Genomic DNA, 20,665 nt, shown 5'->3' with positions numbered 1-20,665 from the left:
GACGCCTGCCCATACCATAACCCCACCGCCACCATGGGCCACTCGATCCACAACATTGACATCAGAAAACCGCTCACCCACAGGACGCCACACACGCTGTCTGCCATCTGCCCTGAACAGTGTGAACCGGGATTCATCCGTGAAGAGAACACCTCTCCAACATGCCAAACGCCAGCGAATGTGAGCATTTGCCCACTCAAGTCGGTTACGACGACGAACTGGAGTCAGGTCAAGACCCCAATGAGGACGACGAGCATGCAGATGAGCTTCCCTGAGACGGTTTCTGACAGTTTGTGCAGAAATTCTTTGGTTATGCAAACCGATTGTTTCAGCAGCTGTCCGAGTGGCTGGTCTCAGACGATCTTGGAGGTGAACATGCTGGATGTGGAGGTCCTGGGCTGGTGTGGTTACACGTGGTCTGCGGTTCTGAGGCTGGTTGGATGTAGTGCCAAATTCTCTGAAACGCCTTTGGAGACGGCTTATGGTAGAGAAATGAACATTCAATACACGAGCAACAGCTCTGGTTGACATTCCTGCTGTCAGCATGCCAATTGCACGCTCCCTCAAATCTTGCGACATCTGTGGCATTGTGCTGTGTGATAAAACTGCACCTTTCAGAGTGGCCTTTTATTGTGGGCAGTCTAAGGCACACCTGTGCACTAATCATGGTGTCTAATCAGCATCTTGATATGGCACACCTGTGAGGTGGGATGGATTATCTCAGCAAAGGAGAAGTGCTCACTATCACAGATTTAGACTGGTTTGTGAACAATATTTGAGGGAAATGGTGATATTGTGTATGTGGAAAAAGTTTTAGATCTTTGAATTCATCTCATACAAAATGGGAGCAAAACCAAGTGTTACCTTTATATTTTTGTTGAGTGTATTTTATGTAGTTTTTTCTTTTTTTATTGAAGTACGAGGTCTGTTAGAAAAGTATCAAACCTTTTTATTTTTTGCAAAAACTATATGGATTTGAATCATGTGTGCTTGCATCAGCCAAGCTTGAACCTTTGTGCGCATGTGTGAGTTTTTTCACGCCTGTCGGTTGCGTCATTCGCCTGTGGGCAGGCTTTGAGTGAGCACTGGTCCTCCCCTCTCATCGGATTTTCATTGTCAAGAAAATGTCTGAACGGCTGGAGCAGTGCTGCATCAAATTTTTCAAGAAACTGTGTGAGACAGCCAGGTGGAAACCATTCGGAAAATTCAGATGGCTTTCAGTGAAAATGCTATGGGCATCACACAGATTAAGGAGCATTACAACCGGATTAAAGACGGCCCACAGCGGCTGAGGGTGCGCCGCACTTCGAGCGGCCATCGACAGGCTGAAATGACCAGATCATTTCCAAAGTGAAGGCTGTGTTGATCCGGGATGTCGTGTGACTACCAGAGAAATGGCAGAAGAGGTGGACATCAGCACTTTTGCGGCACATTCCACTGTTACAGGAGATTTTGTAATGAAAGACGTGCGGAGGCATTCCCACATCAATCAATCAATCAATCAACTTTTTTCTTATATAGCGCCAAATCACAACAAACAGTTGCCCCAAGGCGCTTTATATTGTAAGGCAAGGCCATACAATAATTATGAAAAACCCCAACGGTCAAAACGACCCCCTATGAGCAAGCACTTGGCCACAGTGGGAAGGAAAAACTCCCTTTTAACAGGAAGAAACCTCCAGCAGAACCAGGCTCAGGGAGGGGCAGTCTTCTGCTGAGACTGGTTGGGGCTGAGGGAAAGAACCAGGAAAAAAACATGCCGAGAAGGGGGGCAGAGATCGATCACTAATGATTAAATGCAGAGTGACGCATACAGAGCAAAAAGAGAAAGAAACAGTGCATCATGGGAACCCCCCCACAGTCTACGTCTAAAGCAACATAACCAAGGGATGGTCCAGGGTCACCCAATCCAGCCCTAACTATAAGCCTTAGCGAAAAGGAAAGTTTTAAGCCTAATCTTAAAAGTAGAGAGGGTATCTGTCTCCCTGATCTGAATTGGGAGCTGGTTCCACAGGAGAGGAGCCTGAAAGCTGAAGGCTCTGCCTCTCCCATTCTACTCTTACAAACCCTAGGGACCACAAGTAAGCCCGCAGTCTGAGAGCGAAGCGCTCTAATGGGGTAATATGGTACTACGAGGTCCCTAAGATAAGATGGGACCTGATTATTCAAAACCTTATAAGTAAGAAGAAGAATTTTAAATTCTATTCTAGAATTAACAGGAAGCCAATGAAGAGAGGCCAACACGGGTGAGATATGCTCTCTCCTGCTAGTCCCCTTCAGTACTCTAGCTGCAGCATTCTGAACCAACTGAAGGCTTTTTAGGGAACTTTTAGGACAACCTGATAATAATGAATTACAATAGTCCAGCCTAGAGGAAATAAATGCATGAATTAGTTTTTCAGCATCACTCTGAGACAAGACCTTTCTGATTTTAGAGATATTGCGTAAATGCAAAAAGGCAGTCCTACATATTTGTTTAATATTTGTTTTTGAATGACATATCCTGATCAAAAATGACTCCAAGATTTCTCACAGTATTACTAGAGATCAGGGAAATGCCATCCAGAGTAACGATCTGGTTAGACACCATGCTTCTAAGATTTGTGGGGCCAAGTACAATAACTTCAGTTTTATCTGAGTTTAAAAGCAGGAAATTAGAGGTCATCCATGTCTTTATGTCTGTAAGACAATCCTGCAGTTTAGCTAATTGGTGTGTATCCTCTGGCTTCATGGATAGATAAAGCTGGGTATCATCTGCGTAACAATGAAAATTTAAGCAATACCGTCTAATAATACTGCCTAAGGGAAGCATGTATAAAGTGAATAAAATTGGTCCTAGCACAGAACCTTGTGGAACTCCATAATTAACTTTAGTCTGTGAAGAAGATTCCCCATTTACATGAACAAATTGTAATCTATTAGACAAATATGATTCAAACCACCGCAGCGCAATGCCTTTAATACCTATGGCATGCTCTAATCTCTGTAATAAAATTTTATGGTCAACAGTATCAAAAGCAGCACTGAGGTCTATCAGAACAAGCACAGAGATGAGTCCACTGTCCGAGGCCATAAGAAGATCATTTGTAACCTTCACTAATGCTGTTTCTGTACTATGATGAATTCTAAAACCTGACTGAAACTCTTCAAATAGACCATTCCTCTGCAGATGATCAGTTAGCTGTTTTACAACTACCCTTTCAAGAATTTTTGAGAGAAAAGGAAGGTTGGAGATTGGCCTATAATTAGCTAAGATAGCTGGGTCAAGTGATGGCTTTTTAAGTTCTTTAAGTTCTCTCCCTCAGCCCCAACCAGTCCCAGCAGAAGACTGCCCCTCCCTGAGCCTGGTTCTGCTGGAGGTTTCTTCCTGTTAAAAGGGAGTTTTTCCTTCCCACTGTAGCCAAGTGCTTGCTCACAGGGGGTCGTTTTGACCGTTGGGGTTTTACATAATTATTGTATGGCCTTGCCTTACAATATAAAGCGCCTTGGGGCAACTGTTTGTTGTGATTTGGCGCTATATAAAAAAAATTGATTGATTGATTGATTGATAAGTAATGGTTTAATTACTGCCACCTTAAAAGCCTGTGGTACATAGCCAACTAACAAAGATAGATTGATCATATTTAAGATCGAAGCATTAAATAATGGTAGGGCTTCCTTGAGCAGCCTGGTAGGAATGGGGTCTAATAAACATGTTGATGGTTTGGATGAAGTAACTAATGAAAATAACTCAGACAGAACAATCGGAGAGAAAGAGTCTAACCAAATACCGGCATCACTGAAAGCAGCCAAAGATAACGATACGTCTTTGGGATGGTTATGAGTAATTTTTTCTCTAATAGTTAAAATTTTGTTAGCAAAGAAAGTCATGAAGTCATTACTAGTTAAAGTTAATGGAATACTCAGCTCAATAGAGCTCTGACTCTTTGTCAGCCTGGCTACAGTGCTGAAAAGAAACCTGGGGTTGTTCTTATTTTCTTCAATTAGTGATGAGTAGAAAGATGTCCTAGCTTTACGGAGGGCTTTTTTATAGAGCAACAGACTCTTTTTCCAGGCTAAGTGAAGATCTTCTAAATTAGTGAGACGCCATTTCCTCTCCAACTTACGGGTTATCTGCTTTAAGCTACGAGTTTGTGAGTTATACCACGGAGTCAGGCACTTCTGATTTAAAGCTCTCTTTTTTAGAGGAGCTACAGCATCCAAAGTTGTCTTCAATGAGGATGTAAAACTACTGACGAGATACTCTATCTCACTTACAGAGTTTAGGTAGCTACTCTGCACTGTGTTGGTATATTGCATTAGAGAACATAAAGAAGGAATCATATCCTTAAACCTAGTTACAGCGCTTTCTGAAAGACTTCTAGTGTAATGAAACTTATTCCCCACTGCAGGGTAGTCCATCAGAGTAAATGTAAATGTTATTAAGAAATGATCAGACAGAAGGGAGTTTTCAGGGAATACTGTTAAGTCTTCTATTTCCATACCATAAGTCAGAACAAGATCTAAGATATGATTAAAGTGGTGGGTGGACTCATTTACTTTTTGAGCAAAGCCAATAGAGTCTAATAATAGATTAAATGCAGTGTTGAGGCTGTCATTCTCAGCATCTGTGTGGATGTTAAAATCGCCCACTATAATTATCTTATCTGAGCTAAGCACTAAGTCAGACAAAAGGTCTGAAAATTCACAGAGAAACTCACAGTAACGACCAGGTGGACGATAGATAATAACAAATAAAACTGGTTTTTGGGACTTCCAATTTGGATGGACAAGACTAAGAGTCAAGCTTTCAAATGAATTAAAGCTCTGTCTGGGTTTTTGATTAATTAATAAGCTGGAATGGAAGATTGCTGCTAATCCTCCGCCCCGGCCCGTGCTACGAGCATTCTGACAGTTAGTGTGACTCGGGGGTGTTGACTCATTTAAACTAACATATTCATCCTGCTGTAACCAGGTTTCTGTAAGGCAGAATAAATCAATATGTTGATTAATTATTATATCATTTACCAACAGGGACTTAGAAGAGAGAGACCTAATGTTTAATAGACCACATTTAACTGTTTTAGTCTGTGGTGCAGTTGAAGGTGCTATATTATGTTTTCTTTTTGAATTTTTATGCTTAAATAGATTTTTGCTGGTTATTGGTAGTCTGGGAGCAGGCACCGTCTCTACGGGGATGGGGTAATGAGGGGATGGCAGGGGGAGAGAAGCTGCAGAGAGGTGTGTAAGACTACAACTCTGCTTCCTGGTCCCAACCCTGGATAGTCACGGTTTGGAGGATTTAAGAAAATTGGCCAGATTTCTAGAAATGAGAGCTGCTCCATCCAAAGTGGGATGGATGCCGTCTCTCCTAACAAGACCAGGTTTTCCCCAGAAGCTTTGCCAATTATCTATGAAGCCCACCTCATTTTTTGGACACCACTCAGACAGCCAGCAATTCAAGGAGAACATGCGGCTAAACATGTCACTCCCGGTCTGATTGGGGAGGGGCCCAGAGAAAACTACAGAGTCCGACATTGTTTTTGCAAAGTTACACACCGATTTAATGTTAATTTTAGTGACCTCCGATTGGTGTAACCGGGTGTCATTACTGCCGACGTGAATTACAATCTTACCAAATTTACGCTTAGCCTTAGCCAGCAGTTTCAAATTTCCTTCAATGTCGCCTGCTCTGGCCCCCGGAAGACAATTGACTATGGTTGCTGGTGTCGCTAACTTCACATTTCGCAAAACAGAGTCGCCAATAACCAGAGTTTGATCCTTGGCGAGTGTGTCATCGAGTGGGGAAAAACGGTTAGAGATGTGAACGGGTTGGCGGTGTACACGGGGCTTCTGTTTAGGGCTATGCTTCCTCCTCACAGTCACCCAGTCAGCCTGCTTTCCCGGCTGTCTATCTTATTAACAGTAACAGCACAAACGAAGCACAAACGATTGACACTGTTTTTGTCCATTTTGGAGCCATTTTAAGCGTCACGGGGGGCTGGGTGACCCCTGGTTGACCTATAAAAGAATCGTTAATATCTCAAACTAAAGCAGCACAAACGAAACTTTTTACAGCACAAACGATTGACATAGTTTTTGTTTCGATGTGCGTTTGGTGGGGGGCCAACTTCACAGAGGTGATTTGATTGAATTAACTGCCGCTGCCACACACACACACACGACGAGCTGCTAACATGAAACGCTGATGTGATTTTTGGCTGAACTGAAGAACTACACAGTTTTGTTTTTTGTTTTTTTTTTAATGGAAGTCCGAAGTCAGTGCACAGCATCACTGGACTACACTTCACAGTGGAACACCAAAATGTAACTCCCTTTTCTGTTGTTTATAAAGTAATAAAATATCAAATGACAGTGATCTATTTTAGCCGTTATATAAAACAAATAATGAATGTTTTTACATTCTTTCAATGAGCTGGAACAAACCATTCAACTCTGCTTCGCCTCATTGAATGGTTTGTTCCAGCTTTGACCGAATTAAATATTCGTACCATTGAACTCATAAACATTCATTATTTGTATAACACATATATATATTTCTTTATTTCTTCTGCAGCTTACAAGTCACCATGATACAACTTTTAACTTTGTGTTATGTCTTCAAAATTGCTCTTTTGCGCACGCGCTGCTGTTGTCCTTTCATGGACAGGCGCCTCTGTGCTCTTTCTAAGTGGCTTCCTTTCCATCCGTGGCTTGCTGGCTTTATTTTTTCCCTGGCTTTAAACACAGTCATTTTTACAACGTGAATCCACTTTTGACTTTGTGTTCGTCCGTTTATTTCTGCAAAAGCGCTCTTTTGCGCGCGGTGCCGTTCTGCATATAGAATGAGGTGGCCGTTTTATTATATACACCTGTGGATAATTTTCAGTATATATATATATATATATATATATATATATATATATATATATATATATTTCTTTATTTCTTCCGCAGCTTACAAGTTATCATGATACAACTTTTAACTTTGTGTTATGTCTTCAAAATCGGTCTTTTGCACGCTCTCCACCTGTGTTGCCGCACAGCTCCTGCTCTTAGCTGCTCCACTGGAGTTATTATCTTCCATGGCTTTAAACACACATCCACTTTCACGCAGTCACCCAAATTTTAACTTTGTGTTCATCCAGTATTGACTGAAAAATCACTCTTTTGTGAGCTGGCGTTCTGCCTAAATGCTCGTTTGAAGCGTGATGATGAGTCACTGTTTCAGTGCGCGCACACAGCGGAGCTCATGTGACCCATTAATTCCAGAAGTGATTAGAGCTGTTTTCAGCATCCAAGGTTTGACAGAAAATGATTGATCCGCTACAAAATAATTATTTTATATAGAGTCCAGCGCACAGAGCAGGTGGAATTGTGTGCGCAAGAGAGCCGCTCCACAAATAGCCTCTCAGGTCTTGCCTCAGTGTGCACACACAGCGGAGGTCATGTGATCCATTAATAAGATATTAAAATCAACATAGTTTTCATACAACAGACGTCAACATATAGACATACTTTTACAGCTAGGAACTGTTTTATCAAGCTATAAAAAACATTAAAAATAATTACCTTAAGCTGTTCAAAATACATTCCACATGGAGCAGGAAAGAGAGGAAAAAAAGCGTCCAGATGAAACAGTCCTCTTATTCTAGAAGTGATTAGAGGTGTTTTCAGCATCCAAGGTTTGACAGAAAATGATTAATCCACTACAAAATATTTATTTTATATAGAGTCCAGCGCACAGAGCAGGTGGAATTGTGTGCGCAAGAGGAGAGCTGTTCCAAAAATAGCCTCTCAGGTCCTGCGAAGGTGCCAGGCGCACGGATAATGGACTTTTAGCAGACTCGTAAGCACCAGGCAAATGCCTCTAAGCCGTCGCAATAACTCGAACACAAACTGCGCCACACTGTTGTTGCTAAATTTTGAACATCTTGAAATTAGCGCCACGCTCAGAGAGGAGCCTCGTTAACTGAAGATAATGCCTCTAAGAGCCACTCTGAGCCACTATACTGCCACGATAGCTCACGAAATAAAAAAAATAGGGTGCGTGGCTCCTTCTTCATCCTTCATTATTCGGTGGGACCGCGGCTTAAAACTTGCTCTGCCAACCTGGTTTTCAGTCTGGATGTTTAAGTGTGTAAGATGTTCTCTCGCTCTCTCTGTCTGGCGCAGGTGATGATGCCGTGCAGGCTTATTCAGGCAGGTTGAGATGGTGCTTCCGCATATGACTGTAGAGACCATTGCCTGATGGTGTCAGCTATACACAGGGCACTGGAGAGCAGAACCGGGTGGGTCCGGAGGCTCATTGTTGGGTTGGTGTCGACGGGCCTGTCGCTTGTTGGCGGCCTGGTCATAGGCCTCGTCAAAGTGTATAGCTGCAACATCGCAGGTAGATCGCCAGGTGTTTCGGTCAGCTGCTCGGTGCTCTAAGCTCTCAGGGGGAATTGCCTGGTTTTTGAGTCTAGATTTGATGTGGTCCTTGAATCTCTTTTTCTGGCCACACACAGAGCAGCTGCCTTCGATAAGCTGGCCATACAAAACTTTGCGAGGCAATCGGTTGGCAGGCATCTTGATTACATGGCCTACCCATCTTAACTGCCGGTGGAGAAGCACAGAATCCAGGGTGGTAACACCTGCCCTTTTCCTGATTGAAGAGTGCCACCACCGGAGCATCTTGACATGCCATCTGCACAGCACCCAGGCCTCACAGCCATAAAGTAGGGGTGGGAGTGATGACTGCATTATCGAGTTATAGTGCAGCAGGTAAGAGAATATTTACAGAGGAATTGTTCAGATGGTGACAAAAGCACCAAATTTGGCACAAATACACCTTAGACATTACCCTATTCCTTTTCAGAATCTCTGTGATCAGAAAATAATGTGGTACAGTTTTCAATATGATTGGACCATCTTTTAATTTTGACCCCTGTGTAATTTTTCAATTGACCCTGACTTGGCTGCCTATTGAAAATTCAAGTGGACACCCTGCCTTTTCAAAAGTGTAATGTCTAAGGTGTATTTGTGCCATATTTGGTGCTTGCATCACCATTTGAATGATTTTTCAGTTATCTGTTGCACTACTACATGTGGCCTGTTCGCAGTCATTTACCCCCTGACCAGCAACTCGTGTTATTCCAGACACATAGCCCCCTTGGGAGTTCTTATTCTCGGTTCCTGCCCCACCCTCATGCTCCATCCTTCCACAGAGCCCAACCCTTCCATTTGTTGCCATGGTGACTAATGTTGGTGACAGCTCTGGCTGACTCCAGACTCTTTGATGGGGGATGCCAGTGTGCAGATTAACCGGGCCGACCCAGAGATGCTGGTGTCTCCTTGCATCCCAGTTCTCCGGGCTAAATGGGTATTGATCCAGACAATGTATTCTGATATTGCTGTTCAATCATGGCTGGATCACTTAAAATAATACATAGATTACGAAAGAAGCAACAGTGATAGTAGAAGGAGTGAGAAGAGAAAAGAAAGAAGGAAGAATTACTGACAAATTACGAAGGAAATTATACACCAACAAAAACAAAGAAATGATGTTTAGGAGTGTTCACTGTTGTAGATGTACAGACCTGTCACTAGGTGGTAGTATCACCACATGTACTGAAGAATGTAGTCTGGAGGAGCAAAGGCTTACCCATCTCAAAGTAAAAAGTGAGATTATTGTAAATGTTTTTGGAGGGCATGCTTCTGTTTTTCCAGCCAAAGTTTGTTTTGGGGGAATTTTGGGCTTGAGGATTTTGCAGATTGAACAAAACAATCAGATCATCTACAACCCCTGGCAATAATTATGGAATTACCAGCCTCGGAGGATGTTCATTCAGTTGTTTAATTTTGTAGAAAAAAAGCAAATCACAGACATGACACAAAACTAAAGTTATTTCAAATGGCAACTTTCTGGCTTTAAGAAACACTATAAGAAATCAGGAAAAAAAATTGTGGCAGTCAGTAACGGTTACTTTTTTTAGACCAAGCAGAGGGAAAAAATATGGAATCACTCAATTCTGAGGAATAAATTATGGAATCACCCTGTAAATTTTCATCCCCAAAACTAACACCTGCATCAAATCAGATCTGCTCGTTAGTCTGCATCTAAAAAGGAGTGATCACACCTTGGAGAGGTGTTGCACCAAGTGGACTGACATGAATCATGCCTCCAACATGAGAGATGTCAATTGAAACAAAGGAGAGGATTATCAAACTCTTAAAAGAGGGTAAATCACCATGCAATGTTGCAAAAGAGGTTGGTTGTTCAGTCAGCTGTGTCTAAACTCTGGACCAAATACAAACAACATGGGAAGGTTGTTAAAGGCAAACATACTGGTAGACCAAGGACGACGTCAAAGCCTCAAGACAGAAAACTTAAAGCAATATGTCTCAAAAATCAAAAATGCACAACAAAACAAATGAGGAACGAATGGGAGGAAACTGGAGTCAACGTCTGTGACCGAACTGTAAGAAACCGCCTAAAGGAAATGGGATTTACATACAGAAAAGCTAAACGAAAGCCATCATTAACACCTAAACAGAAAAGAACAAGGTTACAATGGGCTAAGGAAAAGCAATCGTGGACTGTTGATGACTGGATGAAAGTCATATTCAGTGATGAATCTCGAATCTGCATTGGGCAAGGTGATGATGCTGGAACTTTTGGACACTTTTCTTATCCCATCAATTGAAAGGATGTTTGGGGATGATGAAATCATTTTTCAAGATGATAATGCATCTTGTCATAGAGCAAAAACTGTGAAAACATTCCTTGCAAAAAGACACATAGGGTCAATGTCATGGCCTGCAAATAGTCCGGATCTTAATCCAATTGAAAATCTTTGGTGGAACTTGAAGAAAATGGTCCATGACAAGGCTCCAACCTGCAAAGCTGATCTGGCAACAGCAATCAGAGAAAGTTGGAGCCAGATTGATGAAGAGTACTGTTTGTCACTCATTAAGTCCATGCCTCAGAGACTGCAAGCTGTTATAAAAGCCAGAGGTGGTGCAACAAAATACTAGTGATGTGTTGGAGCGTTCTTTTGTTTTTCATGATTCCATCATTTTTTCCTCAGAATTGAGTGATTCCATATTTTTTTCCCTCTGCTTGGTCTAAAAAAGTAACCGTTACTGACTGCCACAATTTTTTTTTTCCTGATTTCTTATAGTGTTTTTTAAAGCCAGAAAGTTGCCATTTGAAATGACTTTAGTTCATGTCTGTGATCTGCTTTTTTTCTACAAAATTAAACAACTGAATGAACATCCTCCGAGGCCAGTGATTCTATCATTTTTGCCAGGGGTTGTACTTGGCTCGATTCACATCTTTTACTGGCACATAACAGATTTACACTGTGAAAATTTAAATGTTAAAAATACCACTAAAAGCATTTTGGATCAAATGTCTTATTTGGTCACATTTAAATGCATAAATAGATCAGAGCCATACTGGTTACCTGCCAATGCAATGGTGGTTGAAATACACAGACTGGAATTCCCATGTAATTCTGAGTCATTCCGACTCATCCCGAGTTCTCGTGTGCCTGAGAACAAAGGTCGCAGTGATGGTTTTTGCATACACCCAAACTGCTCTGAACACTTTTAAAATATTTTATTTGTTTGATTGTCATCTGTTGTTGTGTTGTACTTTTTTATATTCACCTCCAAAAGTCTGCGCATGTGCAAACCTGCATCTTTGCATTCCTGGAGTTCCTAGACAAATCCATATAAATGTAGGAATCATATTGAAGCAAGAATAAATATGCTGTCCAATCAAATTAGATTGAAGTGTACAATCAGAATCAGGTATCAAGAGCTTCGGTGTAAACGAAACCTAAACGTGCAGACACACCATCATCTGTGACCTATAATAACCCAAAAATCCCTTCTTGGTGTAGCAGTTTCACAGCAATGTTTTACTTGTGCACAGTGGCAACCTGTCTAATGGGTGACATAGACACCTGCTGAAGGCAACAAGTGGATCGAGTTTCCAGCTGCGTTTCTGACAGAAAATGTAAAATCACACCAACTGTAGTTTAGCCAAGAGCACAGAGTAACCCAAGTCTGCCACTGTGTGTACCTCTAAACCGAAACCTAAAATGACACCTATCCCTATTGGGGAACTGAATACCTATGTTTCCGTCTCAGGGCTGTATACCTCTGAAGGGATGCCAGGCCAATGAGCTTGCCACCAACCCTGATGAACCAGGAAGACACATATTTGAGATCTCACCAGGTGAGAAGCGACACCCCTCCATTTCACACCATCATAGATATGTTTCCAGTCAGATGCATGGCTCAACTGAACAACAGTTAGTCCCACCCAGGGTGGCAAAATGTTTAGTATTGTCTTTTGGTCACCTATCTATACGGACTTAAGAAAAGAATGATAGCCATCCCAGAATGGTAGCTATAGGCAGGTGGTGGTGAAGGGTTACATGGGGGTCAAAATTTAAAAATGCTCCAATCATATTGAAGACTACACTCACAGGCCACTTTATTAGGCACACCTGTTCAATTGCATGTTAGTGCAAATACCTAATCAGCCGGCCACACGGCAGCAACTCAATACATTGAGATATCTTGACGTGGTGAAGACGACTTGCTGAAGTTCAAACCATACATCAGAATGGAGAAGAAAGGAGATTTAAGTGACTTTGAATGTGGCGTGGTTGTTGGTGCCAGACAAGCTGGTCTGAGTATTTCAGAAACTGCTTATCTACTGGTATTTTCACACACAACCATCTTTAGGGTTGACAGAGAATGGTCCAAAAAGAGAAGTTGTCCAGTGAATGGTAGTTGTGTGGATGAAAATGCCTTGTTGTTGTTTACCTTGTTTGTTGTTGAGACTGGTTGAATGGGCAACTGTGTGATGCTGTCCTGTCAATTATGGACTATCATCTCTGAAGAATGTTGCCAGCACCTTGTTCAGTCTATGCCAATAAGAAGTAAGGCAGTTCTGAAGGCAAAAGTGGGTCCAACCCAGTACTAGCAAGGTCTACCTAATAAAGTGGCCAGAAAGTGTACACCACATTATTTGTCTGATCATAAAGATTCCAAAAAGGTATAGTTTGGACTATCTGTTGTTGAATGTTATGGGGTACAAACAGTGAAAATTTCAGTTTGTGACTGCCAACCAGTCTCCTGGACCTCCATGCACCTTTAACATCTAGGTCAGTCTCATTGTCACAATCAGCACCCTGGTACACCTGCGAGCTGCGAAAGATGAAGGTGGCTGAGCGTGTCCTTTAGCGGCAGCTGAAGTCCTCCGCACTGACTGTTCACAAACGGGCATACAGAGAACACAAGAGGGTGTATGCAGAACCTCTGAGGAATGTACGGCCCGGGTTTTATTCCAACATCATCAACAGCAGCTCTAGTAACTCCAAAAAAACTTGAATCAACAAACACCTTCTCAAACCCCCACACCTTCCCACTTTGAAACCACTGAGAGGTGCAACATGTACATCACTTTTTCAAACAAAAAGTGAATACAGTCAGCTCATGTCTCTCCACCACTACTGTTCTGCACCCCCCCCCCCCCCCCCCCCCCCACCACCACCACACACACACACACAAAACTGATGACCCACCATTTGGGTTTGTCCACCTGTGATCTGGACCATTTCACTTCAGCCCTCCTGAAGGCCAACATCTCTGCCGTCTCTCCATTCATTACCAAGATCATAAACCACGCCCTCTGCTTGGGACTCCAGTGAGGGCGGTCGCATCTCCTCCTCTCTCGTCTGTCTCTGCTCTAACCTTCAAAGTCCCTATTTCACCGGACTGTCAATTTTTCAAACTATATTGAAATAGCCATGGAATTGATCAGCTGGTCTCTAGATGTTATTGACACCATTTTTTTCAACAAGGAAATCAGGGCTGAGGGACCCTGCATACCCAGATGAATCCTACCCTGTGGGCTATGTTCTCAATGCCTGGGACAAATGGGTGGTGGCATGCTTGATGCCACTCTCTGTGGAGGTCGTCGAAGATTTATTTACATTTGGTTTTATTGTAGGATCCCTGGTACTCTTGGGTTATGTGCTGCCCTGACCTACTGCAGAATTGGCTGCCACCAGAACCAAGACCCCTCACCTATCCGTCATCATGAATAATGAGTTGGGCAAGGCAATACATTCTCAGACTGCATTAACCCTCGAACATAGATGTAAGTTGGAAATGTACGCCTTGCAAAGGAAGGTGTCGGAGAACAGGGAATACTGTGTGGTTGTTTTAATCCTGATGTGTGCCATTATTACGTTCAACTAGTAATAATTGTGGATTAATTGCTGTGTATTTGTCTGAGATAACTGGGTGTGAAATGAATTGCCCTTTTAGGGATCAATAAAATTGTCTGAATCCTGGCCAGCCATATTCCATCTGTGCTAAAAACTGCTGTCATCAAACCATTACTGGAAGAAAAAAACAAAAACAACCATGGATCCTGAAGTTCTCTCCAACAACAGGCACATTTCCAATCTTCCATTCCTGTCAAAGGTTCTGGAAAAAATAGTTGCAGCACAACTTCACGATCACCTCAAACACAATAACCTTTTTGAAAGTTTCAGTCTGGATTCCACCCTGGCCATAGCTCAGAAACGGCCTTGGTCAGGGTCACCACCAACCTCTTAATTGCAGCAGATACTGCTTTCCCATCTCTACTCATCCTCCTGGACGTAACAGCTGCTTCTCATACAGTAGACCAGGGCTCTTCAACTCCAGTCCTCAATGACCATTGTCCTGCAACTTTTAGATGTGTCACTGCTTCAACACACCTGAGTCAATTAATGAGGTCATTAGCAGCACTCTGGAGAACTTGACTGCATACTGAGGAGGTAATTCAGCCATTTGATTCAGGTGTATGCAACATCACCAAGAAGCCCCCAGGTTGTGTTGAAATATTAATAAAATTGTGGAATAACAGCAGAGTTGTGAGAATTGAGAAGAGATAACCGGCCAGCGTGCCGTGGGGTGGAACGGTGCATACAGATGTCGCCCCCAGATTGTGGTAGAAGAAATAAGAGTTGAAAAAGTTGGGAAGAATTACAGAGAATTGGGAAGTTTCAGCTGGCAAGTCACTTGGGCTGGAGATCCGTGGGACGGTGCTTGCTGAGTGCTAATGTCACCAAAAGTCCCCGGGTTGGAAAAGTCCATGTAACACGATGTTTCTGCTAGAATTCCGGTGTATTGTGAACCTATGTAATCTGTTTGTCTTGTCGGCATTTTCATATAGTTGAAACAGCGGGTGTATGAAAGCCTGACAGCTCTAACTGATGTTGACTGGTCAGTCGCATCAAACTGTTTGTGACACATTATATTCACAGATATGTATTTTTAATTGCATTCTATGCATTTAGGCTGACATAATTAAGTGATTTTTTTTTTTTTTCTTTTGCGAGGCTTCACTTACACTGTAATACATATGCCATTATCTGAGATGGAAAAGTTGCACATTCAAAGCAAGGCAGTGTGATCAAAAACAGAGGGAAAAAACACAGTTTTGGCCCACAGGCTCCTTCTAACCTCCACAGATAGAGAAGGGACGCGCACTTTTAATTAGTGGGAAAGGGAACTTTCAAACGATTAAAAAGTGAAAAATTGTTTTATTTATGTTAGAGCAGGGCCTTCTATAAAAGGCTGGACTTGGACAGTCAGCGCAGATCTCTCTTGAGAACATTCCATAACTGTTCTCCACAGGTGTTTACATTTAGACTGCAGTTTCTCAGCAGATTGAAGGTCGCCTGTGCAGCCAGTCAAAGCTTCAAAGACAAACTCATAGTAACATGGGAAAATAAATAACTACCGGGGAAAAACAGAGAGCGCTGGTGTCGCAGACCCAACGGCCCCCCAAAAACGGTCTGCCCTGCCTTCACTGCGCATGCGTCATTAGCCGCGATTCACCGATTATCACCTTGTTTCTGCTTCAAACTGCCTCCAGTCATCATCTGTCTCAGCGAAAGATATCTGAAGCTTTTCTACAACAATCATTTCCACATTATTTCATCATAAAAGACGGAGGAAGCGATCAGAAGGCCACAGCTAAATGAGTTACTAGCTGATGGATTCGCTGCACGTCGGTCATATCAAAGCATCACGGAGTTTCACTGAGTTTCTGCTTAAAACTAACTTTAGCACAAGTAGATGGTCTCTTTGGAAGATGGGATGAGCCATTTCCTCCTACACCAAGGCTACTTGAATATCACAAACCAGCTCAACAAAAATCAGCTAATGCGGTGGCAGAACAAACAATTTTTTTTTGAGCAGACACAAATACCAAAACCCAAATCTAATACAGAGGGATGATCATTAAAAATAGACAGGGAGAGTAATAAGAACCTGGAATTACATTGTAGCCAGAGACCACATTAAGGCCATACCATGAGACAACAACAAATCAGACAAAAAAAAACACCACTAGTGGTGCATGTGTTAATCAGCACGGACCCGCTCTTGCAGTAGGCCAAAGACGGGCTTGAGGAGAATAACACACCACAATACGCACCAGCTGTCCACCACACCACAATTACAACACAGGCTCCCTAACTGTGCAATGAACTGATTCATCCTGGAGAAAAAGGACAGCAATTGACATTGGGTGGGCAGGCACTGATGAAGACAGCTGGTGTGGTGGACACAGAGGTCCCAGATGGAGATTTGGTAGCAGAGCTACAGATGGAGGAATTGAAGGCTGGATTTGAAGCTGCTAAAGAGGCTTTGGAAATAGTGCGGGAGGAAAGAGCAAGGGGTCAGGTGGCTGCGGAGGCTGAGACAAATGTGCAGGGAGACATTGAAATACAGCCTGGTTCAGATGAAATTGATAACACAGATGATGTAGAGAGGCTGTTGCACATGTCGTGACTGTGCCCGAAAGAGACGAGGAAAAGGTGTTATGGAGTGAGGCAACAGAAGATGCTCGGTCGCAACCGGGAAAGAAGAAATACAGACCACCAAGACAGGTGGCATCAGGTGATAAAAAGCAGAGCAGGAAATTCATATACCCTCCTGGGGGGTCGTACCTGAAGACTGATCTGGAAGTGAGGACGAGGCGTCAGCCCCGACTTGTAGGGCGTAGTTGGTGTGACAATGTTGTCGGGAGCACCAAACAAAAAAAGTTTCAAAACAAGAGCAAGACAGCTGCTGATGATAGTGAAAAGAGACTGTGTGGGCGGGGCCACGTGTCTCAAACTGCAGGACGCAGGTGTTATGCACAGCAAACTGCCACCCGTAAAACAGGGAGGCCAGCAGTGGATCGTGAAATTTATAGACATGTTTGTAGGGCAAATGCCCACTCTGGGTGACTACAGGATGTGTCTGAAAGGGAGTTTAGGGGGTGGAGAGACTCACGAGCTGGAGCAGGAACAGCTGACTACGATGATGACACACAGCTACAGGAAGCGAGCAGGGCATTGTGGAGAGCAATGAGACAGTTGTACCAGCCCCCGTTGAATAGCGGAAATATGATGTCATGCACCCTGAGAGAGGGTGAGGATGGAGATGCATGATAAGAAATGCAATTGAACAAAACTCCCCCCTGTAACTGCCCCAGGCCCTGTGAGAGTACAGTGGGAAAACACGGTGGGATTACAACACAAAAATGATAAGGACTGGTCCGTGCATGTGGTACACCACATAGACAAATATCAAAAAGCACAAAAAGACAGAGGAGAGGAATGAGCTGAACTACAACTAAAACTAGCTAAAACACAACTGGAAGAAATTAAACCAAAACATTAAATCTAGGCTTGCATCTCAGATGTACCTTCTGGCAAATTGTAGCTGAACTTTCAGGTCTTCTTTTTAATAAAACCCTCCTCTGTGCCACTTCATCATTGGAAACAGGATACAAAATGTAAACTTGCACTGTGCACAATTTTTCCAATCACAGCCACAGAATCCTGTAACTTCTTCTGGGTTGTCTGGGTGTCTTGGTGGCTTTCCTCACTCTTCTCCTTCAGTTTTTGAGAACTGTCTACTCCACATAGATTTACCATAGTGTCATACTATTTGTATTTCTTCATAACTGATGTCAGTAAAGTTCAAGGCATATTCAGTGACTTGAAAATGTTCATGTATCCATCCCCTGACTTGTCTGGTGAAAACTGGCAATAAGGGCCATTACAAGGGGTGTAACGATACACAAAAATCACGGTTCGATACGTACCTCGGTTTTGAGGTCACGGTTTGGTTCATTTTCGGTACAATATGGGAACAAAACGCAAAACCGAAATTTGCTTGTTGTTTAAACCAACAATCAAATCAAATCAATTTTATTTATATAGCGCCAAATCACAACAAACAGTTGCCCCAAGGGACTTTATATTGTAAGGCAAAAGACATACAATAATTTCAGAAAAACCCCAACGGTCAAAACGACCCCCTGTGAGCAAGCAGTTGGCGACAGTGGGAAGGAAAAACTCCCTTTTAACAGGAAGAAACCTCCAGCAGAACCAGGCTCAGGGAGGGGCAGTCTTCTGCTGGGACTGGTTGGGGCTGAGGGAGAGAACCAGGAAAAAGACATGCTGTGGAAGAGAGCAGAGATCAATCACTAATGATTAAATGCAGAGTGGTGCATACAGAGCAAAAAGAGAAAGAAACACTCAGTGCATCATGGGAACCCCCCAGCAATCTAAGGCTATAGCAGCATAACTAAGGGATGGTTCAGGGTCACCTGATCCAGCCCTAACTATAAGCTTTAGCAAAAAGGAAAGTTTTAAGCCTAATCTTAAAAGTAGAGAGGGTGTCTGTCTCCCTGATCCGAATTGGGAGCTGGTTCCAGAGGAGAGGAGCCTGAAAGCTGAAGGCTCTGCCTCCTATTCTACTCTTACAAACCCTAGGAACTACAAGTAAGCCTGCAGTCTGAGAGCGAAGCGCTCTATTGGGGTGATATGGTACTATGAGGTCCCTAAGATAAGATGGGACCTGATTATTCAAAACCTTATAAGTAAGAAGAAGAATTTTAAATTCTATTCTAGAATTAACAGGAAACCAATGAAGAGAGGCCAATATGGGTGAGATATGCTCTCTCCTTCTAGTCCCCGTCAGCACTCTAGCTGCAGCATTTTGAATTAACTGAAGGTTTTTCAGGGAACTTTTAGGACAACCTGATAATAATGAATTACAGTAGTCCAGCCAAGAAGAAATAAATGCATGAATTAGCTTTTCAGCATCACTCTGAGACAAGACCTTTCTAATTTTAGAGATACTGCGCAAATGCAAAAAAGCAGTCCTACATATTTGCTTAATATGCGCATTGAAGGACATATCCTGATCAAAAATGACTCCAAGATTTCTCACAGTATTACTAGAGGTCAGGGTAATGCCATCCAGAGTAAGGATCTGGTTAGACACCATGTTTCTAAGATTTGTGGGGCCAAGTACAATAACTTCAGTTTTATCTGAATTTAAAAACAGGAAATTAGAAGTTATCCATGTCTTTATGTCTGAAAGACATTCCTGCAGTTTAACTAATTGGTGTGTGTCCTCTGGCTTCATGGATAGATAAAGCTGGGTATCATCTGCGTAACAATGAAAATTTAAGCAATGCTTTCTAATAATACTGCCTAAGGGAAGCATGTATAAAGTGAATAAAATTGGTCCTAGCACAGAACCTTGTGGAACTCCATAATTAACCTTAGTCTGTGAAGAAGACTCCCCATTTACATGAACAAATTGTAATCTATTAGATAAATATGATTCAAACAACTGCAGCGCAGTGCCTTTAATACCTATAGCATGCTCTAATCTCTGTAATAAAATTTTATGGTCAACAGTATCAAAAGCAGCACTGAGGTCTAACAGAACAAGCACAGAGATGAGTCCACTGTCTGAGGCCATAAGAAGATCATTTGTAACCTTCACTAATGCTGTTTCTGTACTATGATGAATTCTAAAACCTGACTGAAACTCTTCAAATAGACCATTCCTCTGCAGATGATCAGTTAGCTGTTTTACAACTACCCTTTCAAGAATTTTTGAGAGAAAAGGAAGGTTGGAGATTGGCCTATAATTAGCTAAGATAGCTGGGTCAAGTGATGGCTTTTTAAGTAATGGTTTAATTACTGCCACCTTAAAAGCCTGTGGTACATAGCCAACTAATAAAGATAGATTCATCATATTTAAGATCAAAGCATTAATTAATGGTAGGGCTTCCTTGAGCAGCCTGGTAGGAATGCGGTCTAATAGACATGTTGATGGTTTGGAGGAAGTGACTAATGAAAATAACTCAGACAGAACAATCGGAGAGAAAGAGTCTAACCAAATACCAGCATTACTGAAAGCAGCCGAACATAAAGATATGTCTTTGGGATGGTTATGAATAATTTTTTCTCTAATAGTTAAAATTTTATTTGCAAAGAAAGTCATGAAGTCATTACTAGTTAAAGTTAAAGGAATACGCAATAGAGCTCTGACTCTTTGTCAGCCTGGTTACAGTGCTGAAAAGAAACCTGGGGTTGTTCTTATTTTCTTAAATTAGTGATGAGTAGTAAGATGTCCTAGCTTTACGGAGGGCTTTTTTATAGAGCAACAGACTCTTTTCCAGGCTAAATGAAGATCTTCTAAATTAGTGAGACGCCATTTCCTCTCCAGCTTACGGGTTATCTGCTTTAAGCTGCGAGTTTGTGGGTTATACCACGGAGTCAGGCACTTCTGATTTAAGGCTCTCTTTTTCAGAGGAGCTACAGCATCCAAA

The 20,665-nt window shown here is 42.4% G+C and overlaps 1 protein-coding gene across 1 annotated transcript in view; it reads left to right on the top strand.

Annotated features, from left to right (window-relative positions):
* The window catches only part of si:dkey-191m6.4 (rho GTPase-activating protein 22), a 177,503-nt gene that overhangs the window by 57,000 nt on the left and 99,838 nt on the right, over positions 1–20,665 (top strand). Inside the window, exon 3 of the mRNA XM_034193578.1 lies at positions 12,121–12,208. Coding sequence (XP_034049469.1) covers positions 12,121–12,208 — 88 coding nt within the window. The remainder of the gene's footprint in view (positions 1–12,120; positions 12,209–20,665) is intronic.

The sequence above is a fragment of the Thalassophryne amazonica genome, chromosome 18, assembly GCF_902500255.1.
Source record: "Thalassophryne amazonica chromosome 18, fThaAma1.1, whole genome shotgun sequence".
Lineage (NCBI taxonomy): Eukaryota > Metazoa > Chordata > Actinopteri > Batrachoidiformes > Batrachoididae > Thalassophryne > Thalassophryne amazonica.
Note: the sequence above shows the minus strand (reverse complement) of the source record. Positions and strands in the feature narration are given on the sequence as shown.